This window comes from Capricornis sumatraensis, chromosome 2 (assembly GCF_032405125.1).
Source record: "Capricornis sumatraensis isolate serow.1 chromosome 2, serow.2, whole genome shotgun sequence".
NCBI classification, from domain to species: Eukaryota; Metazoa; Chordata; class Mammalia; order Artiodactyla; family Bovidae; genus Capricornis; species Capricornis sumatraensis.
This window is the reverse complement of record NC_091070.1, coordinates 96,593,369-96,608,889: the sequence shown is the minus strand read 5'-3', so window position 1 is coordinate 96,608,889 and position 15,521 is coordinate 96,593,369. Positions and strand designations below refer to the sequence as shown.

General features: G+C 38.2%; 1 protein-coding gene across 2 annotated transcripts in view; it reads right to left on the bottom strand.

Annotated features, from left to right (window-relative positions):
• Positions 1 to 3,432: 3,432 nt before the first annotated feature.
• The window catches only part of CCDC112 (coiled-coil domain containing 112), a 30,515-nt gene continuing 18,426 nt past the window's right edge, over positions 3,433 to 15,521 (bottom strand). The window contains exons 4-10 of one of the 2 annotated variants that reach the window (XM_068966017.1): positions 14,366 to 14,455; positions 11,861 to 11,936; positions 11,074 to 11,464; positions 6,660 to 7,070; positions 5,152 to 5,247; positions 3,854 to 3,972; positions 3,433 to 3,631 (exon numbers count right to left, since the gene is read on the bottom strand). In XM_068966017.1, the coding sequence (XP_068822118.1) occupies positions 3,601 to 3,631; positions 3,854 to 3,972; positions 5,152 to 5,247; positions 6,660 to 7,070; positions 11,074 to 11,464; positions 11,861 to 11,936; positions 14,366 to 14,455 (1,214 nt within the window). In that variant the 3' untranslated portion in view covers positions 3,433 to 3,600. The remainder of the gene's footprint in view (positions 3,632 to 3,853; positions 3,973 to 5,151; positions 5,248 to 6,659; positions 7,071 to 11,073; positions 11,465 to 11,860; positions 11,937 to 14,365; positions 14,456 to 15,521) is intronic. The other variant, XM_068966018.1, reaches the window with a different exon arrangement.

Here is a 15,521-nt window from a genome sequence, read left to right as displayed (position 1 = left end):
GGTGTTCTCCAAATATGCATATGCTGCTGCTGCTGCTAAGTCTCTTCAGTCGTGTCCGACTCTGTGCAACCCCATGGACTGCAGCCCACCAGGCTCCTCCGTCCATGGGATTTTCCAGGCAAGAGTACTGGAGTGGGTTGTCATTGCATATGCTAGAAAGTGAAATAGCATAAGCTTCTTTTTAATTTTCTTCAAAAAGAGGGATTTCAGTTGCTTCAGCCATACATCCTTCCCTTTAAAAGTTTATGAGGTAGTCTTAGGGGAAAATATCCACGCAAGGACCTGGTCTGAACTCGATTTTTACAGTCAGCTGATACAAGTTTGGGCATAATTTTGTTAGCCTTCTTTTTAGAAAATGTATTTCTTAAAAAGCATACCATGTGGGCTGGAGTTTTCACCAACCCAAAGCACCCTGCATAATGTTCAGCTCAGTTCAGTCGCTCAGTCATGTCCGACTCTTTGCGACCCCATGAATCGCAGCACGTCAGGCCTCCCTGTCCATCACCAACTCCTGGAGTTCACTCAGACTCACGTCCATTGAGTCAGTGATGCCATCCAGCCATCTTATCCTCGGTCGTCCCCTTCTTCTGCTCCCAATCCCTCCCAGCATCAGAGTCTTTTCCAGTGAGTCAACTCTTCTCATGAGGTGGCCAAAGTACTGGAGTTTCAGCTTTAGCATCATGCCTTCCAAAGAAATCCCAGGGCCGATCTCCTTCAGAATGGACTGGTTGGATCTCCTTGCAGTCCAAGGGACTCTCAAGAGTCTTCTCCAACACCACAGTTCAAAATTCTTTGGCGCTCAGCTTTCTTCACTGTCCAACTCTCACATCCATACATGACCACTGGAAAAACCATAGCCTTGACTAGACGGACCTTTGTTGGCAAAGTAATGTCTCTGCTTTTGAATATGCTATCTAGGTTGGTCATAACTTTTCTTCCAAGGAGTAAGCGTCTTTTAATTTCATGGCTGCAGTCACCATCTGCAGTGATTTTGGAGCCCAAAAAAATAAAGTCTGACACTGTTTCCACTGTTTCCCCACCTATTTCCCATGAAGTGATGGGACCGGATGCCATGATCTTCGTTTTCTGAATGTTAGGTACTAGTAACTAATTATTCTAGGTATTCCTACATGTCTTTAACAAATACTGCATTAACAAACTGCCAGGTATGGGAAGAGAGCTGTCCTTGGTGCTTCTGTACAAACATGGAGGCCAAAAGTCACTGTCCATAGGTATGTCCAGTCTAGAGGAGTTTTCATTCCATGATTACAATGAAGATTTTTCTCACTTGCACAGATACACCACCAAATGGCTGAAGCTATTCAAAGCTCAGACAGAATGACAGTCTATTCAACCTGGCTCTTAGCGAGAAGCAAAATATTTCATCTGATTTTCAGCTCAAGAACTACTAATATGATCCAAATGGAGAAAATATTTCTATGGTGGATTCACTGAGAGAGAATATACTTCCTAGGTAAGTAATCATCCACCTTTTCATGGGTGATTCTGACCTACATGTGACAGAATCTAACCCTTCACATAGAATGTCACTGCACATTATTAGCTAGAAAATGTAGACCACAAGTCTTCAAAGTATAGGAATGACAGAGTATCTATAAAACTGAATATTTAGCTATTAAATGATAATGTTTGAATTATATAGAAACATAGAAAAACTGTATGTGATGTAATGCTAAGTGATAATAGTATAGTATCTAAAATGTACTCTAAGAATAGCTACTTAAAATATGTAGGTATATTTTCAGGAGAAGTTACCTTTAGAGTAGTAGAATTGTGGGTGCTTTATAACATTTTTCCTTTAGTGTTTTTTCCCTCAATTTCTTAATCCAGTATAAGAAATGTTTATTTGACATCTTTTCCATGAGCCTGTAACTGAAGACATTATGTTTCCTCTACATCCTTTATACAAAGGATCCATATGATAAATTCCTTATTTACTTCAGATACAACTACAAGGACAAGTTTCTTCAAAATACTATACTTTCTTTTATTAAAAAAAAAAATTAAGTAAAAACTGTAAGAATTACCTCACCCAATACAATAGGCTTACCTTAAATTCGGGAAACAGAAAGCTGTATTTGTGTACAACAAAAAAGCAACATGTTAGAAAGCAATGCATAAGAAACCTTTACTTTGCTCTATCTTGTTGTTATTCAATTCTGTTTTTAAATACTCTTGTCCTGTTATTTGTATTTTATTTCTAAGCCACCTCAAATCATTTTAAAAAGTTATGGAGAACAAGTGCAACAAATAAAATGGGCATTCCTGAGAAATCGTGTTTTATATTAATTCTCTCTTTTTGAACCAAGAATTGTATAAATAGAATTCAGTTTCCAAAATCTGGAAGCCATCTACTTTGAATATTAACTGTGAAATAAGAAAAGGTTTTAAACACTACTCCTAGTAAATTTGTATCTAAGTCATTTGACCTAAATGATCAAATTGTAATTAACATACTCTGAGATAAAAGTTATAAGAAATGAAGTTTCTTATATTTATCATGTATGTGATGCCCTTCCTGTATGGTGGGAACTACTTGAAGTTAGGAACTAAGATTTAAAAAAATTTTTTTCATAAAATCGAGTCGAATGAAGTGAAATTGTGTTTTCATTTATAAAAGTTTGGAAATTTTAAAACTGACTCTTTTGACCAAATGTATTAGTCTACCAATTTAAAAATTTTAAATACCACTAAGAAATATCACAGTCCTTTAAAGTCAGCTTACTTCCGATGCTGTTAAAAACAAAACTTTGGTAATCTTGAGGCAAACAAAGCACCAAAGAAAACTGCATCAGCCGAGAAGATAAGAAGGACACAGGTTTATAAACGTGTGGGCCCAGGAAGAAGATGAGAAGGACACAGGTTTATAAACGTGTGGGCCCAGGGAGAAGATGTGAAGGACACAGGTTTATAAACGTGTGGGCCCAGGAAGGCTGAACGGAGACGTGAAACAGCTGAAGGAGACCAGTAAGATTGTGTATCAATAATGCAAATAACAGAATATATAGGAGGTGAGAAGTGTATTTTTAAAATAAATATTTTCCTTATAAAACAAAGCATGCTTCAAACAAATACAAAATATTTGTTACACAAAAATGTAGTAACTGACAAATTACCAATTTGTTAAACTTAGAAAAAGTTCTAACTTATTTCATAACTCAAAAGAAAAAACTTAAAATTTTTGTTACTCAAGTTAATTTAGTTCCAAGTTATAAATGGTACAAAATCTTGGTTTAAAAATGTCACTGTATGATTGTCTCAATTTATTTTGCCATGCCATGACAAAAAAAAAATCTTTCAAATGTTTTAAGTATTTAAATAAAATACTGTTTCTAACATAAACTTATTCAAAGAACTTTGACATCAGCAGGCCAACATATATTAATTACCCTCTTAGTATAAACAAGAAATACTAACGACAATGCATTGTAGAACTTAATACCTGCCAATTCACATGCAACACAATAATCAATCTGAAGAGGCTAATAAAATTTTACGGACATGGTCATTCCCTCCTCCTATAACTCCATATGCTAACATTCTCATCAACTGAATGCCAATTTCATGATCCCATATTTTCTAAACTCCTTGTCTCCAGGTTGGAATAGCCCTAAGGAGAAGAAAAGAGAGTATAAATATATAGGGTATTTTTTAAAAGTCTTGATTAAATGTTAACTTTTAAAAAGTATATAGATTTGTTTTATCTATACACTCTTTAAAAAGTTTATAGTAAACTTTATTATACAATATACATAAATTACATAGAATATATACAGTTCATATACAGTTTATTAGCTTATAGAGTGAACACCCATTCTAACTCCTTCTTTACCTATGTGGGATATGTAGAAGTGGCCCAGAGCCTGTTGGTCCTATCTTTTTGGTCCGTTCTTCCCAACCTTTGGTAGGTTTGTAAAGTCTAGAGGGATCTCTACTAACATTGTTTTCAACCTGTAATCGGAAGGAAAATGAGTGCCAGTTAATTTATATGAACTATTCAGTTTGTACTTGTAAGATCCTTAGTAACAGAAAGCAGGTTTAAGAAAAATACTTGATATTCCCTAGACAGATATAAAACTGTTAATAACCTCTTCAGTAATCTTCTAATTGTGCTCATACAGCTAAAATAAAATTTGGATTACATCAATTTACTAATAAAATGTTAATTTATTTTTTCTAGTTACTTTATTCTACTTCCGCTGTTATTTTTTTGTATTTCTCTCATGAGGGAAGTCGGAGAAGGCAATGGCACCCCACTCCAGTACTCTTGCCTGGAAAATCCCATGGACAGAGGAGCATGGGGGGCTGCAAGTTGGACACGACTAAGCGACTTCACTTTTCACTTTCATGCATTGGAGAAAGAAATGGCAACCCACTCCAGTGTTCTTGCCTGGAGAATCCCAGGGACAGGGGAGCCTGGTGGGCTTGCTGTCTATGGGGTTGCCCAGAGTCGGACACAACTGATGCAACTTAGCAGCAGCAGCAGCAGCAGCATGAGGGAAATATAACTCAGCAAACTATGACGGACAATAAATTTAAGATGATAACCACCAGTAAGTAGTCCTTTGTTTCATCTGTGAGAGTCACTAGTATCTTTATCACCAATGAAATTAAACAATGCTCACAGCTGCTATAGATCTAAAATACAGGCTCATATAGGAAGAATGGGGGCTTCTTCTCTGGTGGCTCAGACAATAAAGTAGCCGCCTGCGATGCAGAAGACCTGGGTTCGATCTCTGGGTTGGGAAGATCCCCTGGAGAAGGGAAAGGCTATCTACTCCAGTATTCTGGCCTGGAGAATTCCATGAACAAAGGAGCCTTGTGGGCCACAGCCCATGGGGTTGCAAAGAGTTATACATAAATGAGCAATTAACACTTTCACTTTTTTTCACATAGGAAGAATGAAGAAAAGAACGAAGAGCAGGAAGAGAGAAGGAATTCAGGGTACAAGAAAACGAGGTGCTTATAATGTGAAATGGTAGAATTAAAACAGTTGCTTTGTAATTGGTAAATAAGTAAGTATGAAATAAAGGAGATGGAGATAAAAGAGAATTGGACTTTATGTTTGTACCCTTACAAATAAAAGAATTATGATAACAATGAAAATAAATTAATCTCAGTGTAGAGTACCTTTTCTTTTAATTTTGCCAGTTTTCTTTGTTTTTGTGCCTTCTCATCTTCCTTTAATTGTCTATTCAGAATTTTCAATTCAAGTTTATGTAAATCCTAAAAGACATATACCAACAAAAAAGATAACATTAAGAAGTAAAATTAACTAGAATTTGTTTCAAAGTTTAGTTGCTTGCATGTAAAATTAAATTACCTTAAACAGCAATATACCTTTAATATCAGGTTTTTCCAAAAAGAGAAAACCTAAGAGCTTTATTTTCTCTGAATATCAATATAACACATGCACATCCTTTCTGAATCACTTTCTTTCAACTGTTTATTTTATGGGTCAATCTAAAAGTTCCTTTCTTTTAATGGGTAAAATTTTCAGTTATCAATACAGAGATATCTGGTTTTAGATCTCTTGCATTATACTTTCTGTATAATACAAGGTTTTCTTTTTTTCTAAGTCTTTTATTATGTGACTTGCTTGCCTTTTTGGGGAATGGATCTTTGGTTGTTTAGGGAGATTTTTATTTTTATATATGAGCCCAAAGAAATACCATTAGTAATGTGTTAGGCCTATTATTTTTTATTATTTTTCTTTGTACTTCCCTTATGTTTTGCTTTATGAGTGTTGCCCATATTTGCATGTATATTTTGATGCAATTCTTAAGTTATCTCTCATTTGTACTCTTTTTCATTTTAAAGTACCCTTCCTTGTCTTTAATATATTTGGACTGAATTCCACCCTATCTGATGAGACTGCAACTTCTTTCTTTGATTAGGAGTTTTCTTGTATACATTTGTTTAAAATCACTATAATCCTACCTCTCAGCAATAACCTTGATTCCTTTGAGTATATACTGGGTATCATGTGCTAGACCCTAGGGTAAAGCATGAACGAAAAAGACAAAACCTCTGCCTTCATGGAGCTTACACTGTGGTAGGAAGCTGGACAGTGACCAAGGAAGCAAATCGCCTGCGGGGAAATCCCAGCCAGTCTGGCAGAGCAGACAAGACCTTCCTGGCCTGGGCTGTGGCTGCCTTTCCAGTCTCGCCTCCTGCCGGCTTCCGTCTCCCCCTAAGAATACTGAAGTGTTTACAGTCCCCCACAAGCTAGCGCTACGCTCCTCCAAGCTGCCCACTCATGCTGCTCCCTCCGCTAGGAAGCGAGCTCCCCTTTCCTTCCCTTTCTCCTCTTTCAAGACTCAAGCGTCGCCTCCTGTCTCACGCAGCTGTGGTGAGCTTCCCTCCGTGCACTCCACCTCCCCAAGCGGTCTGTCCGCACCTCAAGCGCCACACTGTGTACCAGATCACAGCGAAGTCCCCTATTTGCACACCAGTCATTCCCACTAGACTATAACCTACTAGAAAACAGAGAGCATAGCCTACTTCTTTTGGAGTACTAACGCTAGGTCCAGGCCAGACACCTAAGAAGCATTCAATTAATTTTCGCTGAACTGAGCCTGGAAGTAATACCTCCATGTGTATCGCTGAAAAATTATTCAGGAAATGTATTTACTCACTCTTTCTTGAAACCTGGAAATTTCATCAGCAGCAGTTTTCCTTTTTTCTGCCTTTTCTGTCTTTTCCCGTATCTCCTTTTCAAGTCTCAAAAATTCTTCCTGTTCTTTCTTCTGTTGGGTGTAAGTCTCCAGCAGCAATTTTAGTTTACACTGGCGCTGACGCTCTCTCTGCTGCTTTTTCTCTTTCTCTTCCTCCTCTTTTAACTGGGAAGCATTTTTCATTGACATTTCTATACTTCTCTGCTTTTTCCAAGCTTCAATGGCCAATTTTTGCTTCTTTCTTTGTTCTTCTTTTTGTTTTTGATTATCTTCCTGTTTACTATGAGAAAGTACTTGTATGCTGTCTTTTTCCTTTAATTTGAAAATTTCCTCCTTTTTTTGCTGCTTTTTGGTTTTCCAATGCTGAATAGACTATGTGGTTAAAAAACAATAGCAAGAAAAAATTTTTTTTAATAACCAAAAGCATTTTATGTTTTATTTTTATTTGGCTGCACCGCGAAGCATGTGGCATCTTAGTTCCCCAACCAGTGACCAAACCTGGGCCTCGACAGTGAAAGCACCAAGTCTTCACCACTGGATTGCCAGGGAATTCCCGCCAAAAGCATTTTAAAATACAACCTCAAATCTGTATCTCTTTCTACATAGTGACTGCAGTATGCTTGTTGCTTAGGTTTGAAAAGTGGTTTTTTAAACCAATGCAATTTTTTTCTACTTCTCTTTGTAAAAAATTTAATGTATCTTTTAAAACACTAAATAATGGCCTTTCCATTGGCCTTTCTCTTCCTCTTTGAATCACCAGGTACACAAGGACTGCACCTCATGAAGTCTCCTCCTCCCCTTTACCTCCTTCCTTGATGTTCAGGGGGAAACAGTCCTTTCCTCTGATCATTTCACTTCTGTTTCCAAATTCTCTTTCTAGGCTTATAATCCCTTCTGAGTGACCCATCTCTGGTCAAATTCAGAAAAGGAGTTAAAGTGAGGTAAGTGAGGATATGTGCTCTGAAGCCAGGTATCTGGGACCAAATCCTGGCTTTGCCATTTACTAGGTGTAACCTTGGATGAGTCGTTACATGTTTCTGTCCTCATTTTGCTCATCTGTAAGTGGTAGGTAGCATTTCTCAAACAGGGTTGTTCTAAAGTTTAAATGAGTCAGTGCCTGGCACATAGTGCTTCAAAAGTGCAAAAAAAAAAAAAAAAAAAGGAAAATAGCTTCATATCTTTATATGTGGATATGTAAAGATTATTCAAAATTCTAGCGGCCTTTTCTATGCCATAAAGGAAACTGAATTACTTTCGCCTGAAGTTCCTCATGATATGTCATCCACTTTCATGAAATACATGCTTATGCTGCGTGTACGATGCGCAAGACACTGTGAATAGGAGCCACAGGTGCTTACACAATACCAAATGCCAACTAGGCCAGTGCCACTCAGAGTCCCAGTCCACAGCAGTATCAGGAATTCGTGCCAGAAGGCAAATCAACGCACTGCGTCTTTCAACGAGGGAGTTTTCTATGAAAAAACAGTCAATTGAACTAAATAACATGCTTGCGGCTGCTGCTGCTAAGTCATGTCAGTTGTGTTCCACTCTGTGCGACCCCACAGACAGCAGCCCACCAGGCTCCCCCGTCCCTGGGATTCTCCAGGCAAGAACACTGGAGTGGGTTGCCATTTCCTTCTCCAATGCATGAAAGTGAAGAGTGAAAGTGAAGTCACTCAGTCGTGTCCAGCTCTTTGCGACCCCATGGACTGCAGCCCACCAGGCTCCTGTGTCCATGGGATTTTCCAGGCAAGAGTACTGGAGTGGGGTGCCATTGCCTTCTCCAAAATAGCATGCTTACTAGGTAGCTGATTCTTGTATAATCACAATAACTCATTGAAGACCAGAAATAGTTTGCAAACTAACATCCAGTCCATGGACCAAGTTTGACCAGCACTGCTCTAGGTGAGATAAGACATGCGCATAAATACTAGAACATATTTTAGAACACGCCATCGCATATCACACAAGACATATAAACAAGTGCTAGTGAAATTCTGAGGGGTGAGCAGGCAAAAGGAAGCAGCATATGGTCTGGGCAGATGTAGGTGAGTTAGCAGTGGAGGGTGGAAGAAAGAAGGAGGTTCCAGAAAGTGAGAACAAGATCAGCAAGAGGACGTGGACCAGAAAGTTCATGGAGCGTCTGAAAAGAAGTATGTTCATTTAGGCAAAACGTAGGATATGTTAAAGGAAGTGGAAGAGAAGAATGGTAAATTTTCTACTCAACCTTCTCAACTCAACAGATTTAAAATGCATTTCTGGACTTGCCTGGCCACCCAGTGGTTAAGACTCCATGCTTTCACCGCAGGGGGCATGGGTTTGATCCCTGCTCAGGGAACTTAATATCCTGCATGCCGCAGGGTGTGGCCAAAAAAACCCCAAAATACAAAACTGCATTCCTGATACTATACTCCCAAACTTCCCATTTCTCCTCAAACATGTCCTGCTTTAGTAAATGACATCTCTTCTTTCACACTCTTTCCTATATCCCCCCGACATTCAATCAGTCATTAGGGATCAGGACACAGAATGGCTGGGAACAAGAAGAGAAAGCCAGAATCTAGGTGGTTTACCTTTATTACAAGCAGCACAGTTAAGCAACACTGTCTGTTCCTTTACCCTAGACAGGTGGTTCTGGAACTTGAGCTTGTTAACAGAATAACCTAGAGGCTTTATTTAAACTCAGATTTTGGGGCCCCACTCCCTGAGTTCAGACTAGGTCTGGGGTTGGACCCTGCTAAATTCTAACAAGTTCCCAGGTGATGCTGACTTTGCTAGTCCTCAGACCACTTTGCTGGCCCCTGGAAAAAAATCCCAAATAATTCTTGTGTGTGAAGTCACTCAGTAGTGTCCAACTCTTTGTGACCCCATGGACTGTAGCCTACCAGGTTCCTCCATCCATGGGATTTTCCAGGCAAGAATACTGGACTGAGTAGCCACTTCCTTCCCAACCCAGGGATTGAACCCGGGTCTCCCACCTTGCAGGCAGACGCTTTACCGTCTGAGCCACCAGAGAAGTCCAAATAATTATTAGATCGTTATTTTTCTTAATGACTTATGCTTCAAAATGTTTTCTTAAGGTTTTAACTGTCAACCTTATGAACATTCAACTTATTTTGGAGAGAAACAATAGCAACAACAAACCACCAGCTATTTCCTCTTAATACTTTATATGTAGAATCAAGTATTTCTTTAATGCTCCTTTTTGGGTATGTTGTCTGCTATCCGTCATACCTTTCTTGTCAAACCAAACTGAATTAAAATTTATTGCGCTCAAGTCTACAAAAACAACAACAACAACAACTTAGGACTATCTAAGCCTATGGTTCTTGACCAGGGGCAATTTCTACCCTCCAGAGGACATCTAGTAATGTCTACAGATATTTTGATCACCATATTTAAGGTGGTGCTACCAGCATCTCCTGGGTGGAGGTCAAGGATGGTGCTAACCACCCTACAGTGCACAAGACAGCCCTCACAGTAAAGAACTATCCAGTCCAAACAGTCACGAATGCCAGTGTTGAGGAATCCTAATCTAAACCAGAGCCACAGTAACATTTTTGTGAAAATGGGACCTTTCAGGTATTTGCTACAATTAAGAGTTACTTTGTACTCCACAGTAACATTTTTGTGAAAATGGGACCTTTCAGGTATTTGCTACAATTAAGAGTTACTTTGTACTCGGGGGTTGCCAAAACTTTGAGTCTTTTAAAATAAGTAGTGCAACTAAAGTTCCAAAACTATTTAGAAACTTTTGAGTCAAAGAATTTTTTTTCCCTACTGCCCTCTTTATTTTCTGTTGAAAATAATGTGGACTTCACCAGTATGATGACTTTTATCAAAAGCCTGGTTAAATCTGAATTTCCTATTTCCAGTTGACAGAGAATGTTGACCACTGTCAGATGTTTTCTGACTCACTGTATTATTTCTTAGAGTAGATTATGCTGGATGTTGAGTATGTCAACTATTAAGTGAAGTGAAGTCACTCAGTCGTGTCCAGCTCTTTGTGACCCCATGGACTGTAGCCTACCAGGCTCCTCCCTCCATGGGATTCTCCAGGCAAGAGTACTGGAGTGGGTTGCCATTTCCTTCTCCAGGGGATTTTCCCAACCCAGGGATCAAACCCAGGTCTCCCGCATTCCAGGCAGACGCTTTAACCTCTGAGCCACCAGGGAAGTCCCAACTATGTCAACTATAGTTCCACTAAAATGACTTAACTTCTCAATGCCTCAGTTTCACCTGCTATGAGATGCGGGGAAACCGTTAACATATTCCATAGGGTTGCACTAAAGTTAATAATATATGTTGAAGAGTGTAGCACAGTCCTAGAACACAGAAATATACAGTAAATAATAGCTATTACAATTCTTATTACCTCTTTTTTTCTTTCTTCTAGGGCCAGAAATTTTTGATACCATTTCTCATGCTGTTGAACTTCATCCTGCGTTCTTCCGGGAAGGTGCTCCAGAACTTCTCCCATGAACGCTGGTTTCCCTTTATGCTTGGTTCTCATCTTCACAAAGTTCTGGTGGTCATAATCATCCCAGCCCCCCTGGCGCCCTCCTGTCTGCTGGAGGAACGTTTCAAACTCTACCACTTCTTCTGGAAGAGCACTTGGTGTGACTTTGTCCACAGGAACTTTGCTCGATGCTGCACTGAAAGCCTTCTCTGTTTCTGAATTACCCAAAGCCCATGTGTCAATTTTTCTTGATATGGCACTCAACTCATTATTAGTTGTTTTCTCTTCTTTAATAAGCTCTTCATATCTAAAATTTTAAAAATAAAAGTTTGAAAAATAAGATACAAACCAATCCATGTTAGCCCTTTGTTTTCCTTCAAATTTTATTATTCCCAACTCATTTGATATCTTCTCCACTTCACATTATTAACATTTATAAATCTAAGCCTTCAAAGAGTTTCCTCAGAGGAAAAAACAATCTTTCAAACTCTTGAGAGTTTATAGACTCCAAATATAAATGAAAATTCACTTTAAACATGAAAAGCAGTCTAAAACCTAAAGCAAAAGAGAGGTATTATATTGCTTTTGTGTAAGACTAGTATTAAATTTGTAACAATAAAATAGTTTACATACAACTACCTAGTAAAGAGTTATTGAAAAATAAAGGTAAATAATTTTAAATTAAAATGTGTTTAAAACATACATCCACCTCTGCTCTTCCTTAAAAGTGTTAATTGCATTTTCAATTTCCTCCATCATTTCTCTGAGCTTTTCAACAACTGTAAAAAAAAAAAAAAACAAGGGAAAAATTATGTCATATTTTATTATGACTAAGAAGTAAAAATTAGGAAGAAAATTGGAATGTTCTCTTAATTAAAAAACATTTCTCAGCCTAAAAGATAAGAAAAAAATGTTCTTTTAAAAAGTAAATTTTTATGATTGAGATTTTATCTCAGATTTTTTCCTAAGCATACATACCTTAAATATTATTTTTTTCCAAAAAACTTCTATATCACATGTTTTCTCTGACTTGTACTTTTTCCTTAACAATATGTTGTAATTAACTTTCCATATCAACATACATATGGTACTTCACTCTTTGTATGGCTACATGGCATTTTGTTGTCTAATGCTACCCTAAATCATTAATTCTCCAACTGACGAACCTTTCAATAGATGCAATGCTATAGTAACTATCTTTGCATATTTTTGGATGCTCAAATAAGTGTTTTTATTTTTTAATTTTCATTTTATATTAGACTATCATCGATTAACACTATTGTGCTGCTTTCAGGTGTACAACAAAGTGATTCAGTTACAAATATACATGTATCTATTCTTTCTCGGTGCTTCCCTGGTGGCTTAGAGGTTAAAGCGGCTGCCTCCAATGCGGGAGACCCAGCTTCGATCCCTGGGTCGGGAAGATCCCCTGGAGAAGGAAATGGCAATCCACTCCAGTATTCTTGCCTGGGGAATCCCATGGACAGAGAAGCCTAGTAGGTCACAGTCCATGGGGTCGCAAAGAGTCGGACACGACTGAGCGACTTCACCTCACCTCACCTCATTCTTTTTCAAATTCTTTTCATATTCAGGTTATCATATAATATCAAGCAGAGTTCCCTGTGCTATACAGCAGGTCCCTGTTGCCTATTTATTTTGCAGTACGTACATGTCAATGCCCAACTCCCAATCTATCCCTCCCCCTCAAATAAGTATTTTTAGAGGATAACTGATTGCTATAAAAAGTATGCCCACTTTACAGTATGTAAAATACTGTCACATTGTCCTTCAAAGAGGCTCGAGCTATTTACAGCTCCTGAGAGTGCTCCGTCTCATGCAATTCCAGCCATTTCCAAAATAATGAAAAATTTATTATCATTGACTTAACTGACATTTTTATAATAATTACTAAGCCTGAGCACTTTTCCATATGTGTTTTGCGTTTCTTTGGCTATAATATGCAACTTATAATCTTTGCCCATTCTCTTGCTCGAATTTGTAGACACTCTTTACACATTATGGATATTAGCTTTTTAAGTTATATATATATTGCTAATATTATCCTAATTTGTATTTCAACTTTTCTGATAGGTTTGCGGTATTTTTGAATAGTCAATTACGTCCACTTTTTTCTTTATGACTTCTGACTTTTGTCATTCTTATAAATTATAATATAATCATAAAAATAGTAATCCATGTTCTTTCCTAATATTTTTAATGGTTTCGGATATTTACTATTTCTAGTGATTATGCTATAAGCAGTGCATAAGCACTCTACGTGCAGTCTCACTTCATTCCCACAACTCTGAGTTAGGCTGTATGATTATCTCCATTTCAAAGCTCAGTAAGTGAAAGCTCAAACAGATTGAGTAACTTGCCTAAAGCCACTTACCTGACAGTTCAAGGATTTGACCCAGCATGTGCCTGATTCTCAAGCCCACACATCTTGAGCACTTTACTTCTTTGAGCACTTGACTGTACTGCTTTGATCTCTCAGGAATGAATGTTGGTATAAGGAAAGAGGTAAGGACACTACTCTGTCTTTCACAAATGACTACAATTTGCCCAAATACTACTTAGCCATTCCCTCAGGTATGTGAAATGCCTCTGAAAGGCAGTAATTTCAATTAGCAAATGATGGGAACAGTAGGCAAATAATCAAGAATCTTTTCCTCTTTATCACCTGAACCTGAATCTTTGCATACCACAGATTCCTCACCTGAAGCTGCTGCTGCTGCTAAGTCCCTCAGTCGTGTCTGACTCTGTGCAACTGCAGGGACTCCAGTCCACCAGGCTCCTCTGTCCATGGGATACTCCAGGCAAGAATACTGGAGTGGGTTGCCATACCCTCTCCCAAGGGATCTTCTCCATTCAGGGATCAAACCTGTATCTCTTATGTCTCCTGTATTGGCAGGCAGGTTCTTTACCACTAGTGCCACCTGGGAAGCCCTATTCATCCTGTATATGACATTAATATTTGTTCTACTTCATAATTTGTAAGCATTTAATAGCATTTTAAAGACTAAAAAATATATAAACAGCAGATATTACAGTTTTCCAATGTTTCCTTATAAATCTCTAACGAAAAGTAGGGTTTAGCTCCTACATTAATGCCAAATAGAAAAACTTATTTAAAAATATATATTTTTCTAAGGAACAATAGAAAAAACTAATACATAAAAAAAACTGAAAATGTAAATTTACTTACAATCAGGTGTAGGCTTTGCATCTTTTAACTGATGCTGAAGTTTCTTTACATTGTTGTATATTTTGGCCAATTGTTGCTGGATTTTTGCTCCTGTAAGGAAGAAGGACATCACCAGATGGTCATCACCAAAATCAGATTGATTATATTCTTTGCAGCCAAAGATGGAAAAGCTCTATACAGTCAGCAAAAACAAGACTGGGAGCTGACTGTGGCTCACATCATGAACTCCTTATTGCCAAATTCAGACTGAAATTGAAGAAAGTAGGGAAAACCACTAGACCATTCAGGTATGACCTAAATCAAATCCCTTATGATTATACAGTGGAAGTGAGAAATAGATTTAAGGGCCTAGATCTGATAGGTAGAGTGCCTGATGAACAATGAATGGAGGTTCATAATGTTGTACAGGAGGCAGGGATCAAGACCATCCCCATGGAAAAGAAATACAAAAAAGCAAAATGGCTGTCAGAGGAGGCCTTACAAATAGCTGTGAAAAGAAGAGAAGTGAAAAGCAAAGAAGAAAAGGAAAGATATAAGCATCTGAATTCAGAGTTCCAAAGAATAGCAAGGAGAGATAAGAAAGCTTTCCTCAGTGATCACTGCAAAGCAACAGAGGAAAACAATAGAATGGGAAAGACTAGAGATCTCTTCAAGAAAATTAGAGATACCAAGGGAACATTTCATGCAAAGGTGGGCTCGATAAAGGACAGAAATGGTATGGACCTAACAGAAGCAGAGGTGGCAGGAATACACAGAAGAACTGTACAAAAAAGATCTTCATGACCAAGATAATCATGATGGTGTGATCACTCACCTAGAGCCAGATATCCTGGAATGTGAAGTCAAGCAGGCCTTAGAAAGCATCTCTACGAACAAAGCTAGTGGAGGTGATGGAATTCCAGTTGAGCTACTTCAAATCAAAGATGATGCTGTGAAAGTGCTGCCCTCAATATGCCAGCAAATTGGGAAAACTCAGCAGTGGCCACAGGACTGGAAAAGGTCAGTTTTCATTCCAATCCCAAAGAAAGGCAATGCCAAAGAATGCTCAAACTACTGCACAATTGCACTCATCTCACACACTAGTAAAGTAATGCTCAAAATTCTCCAAGCCAGGCTTCAGCAATACATGAACTGTGAACTTCCAGGTGTTCAATCT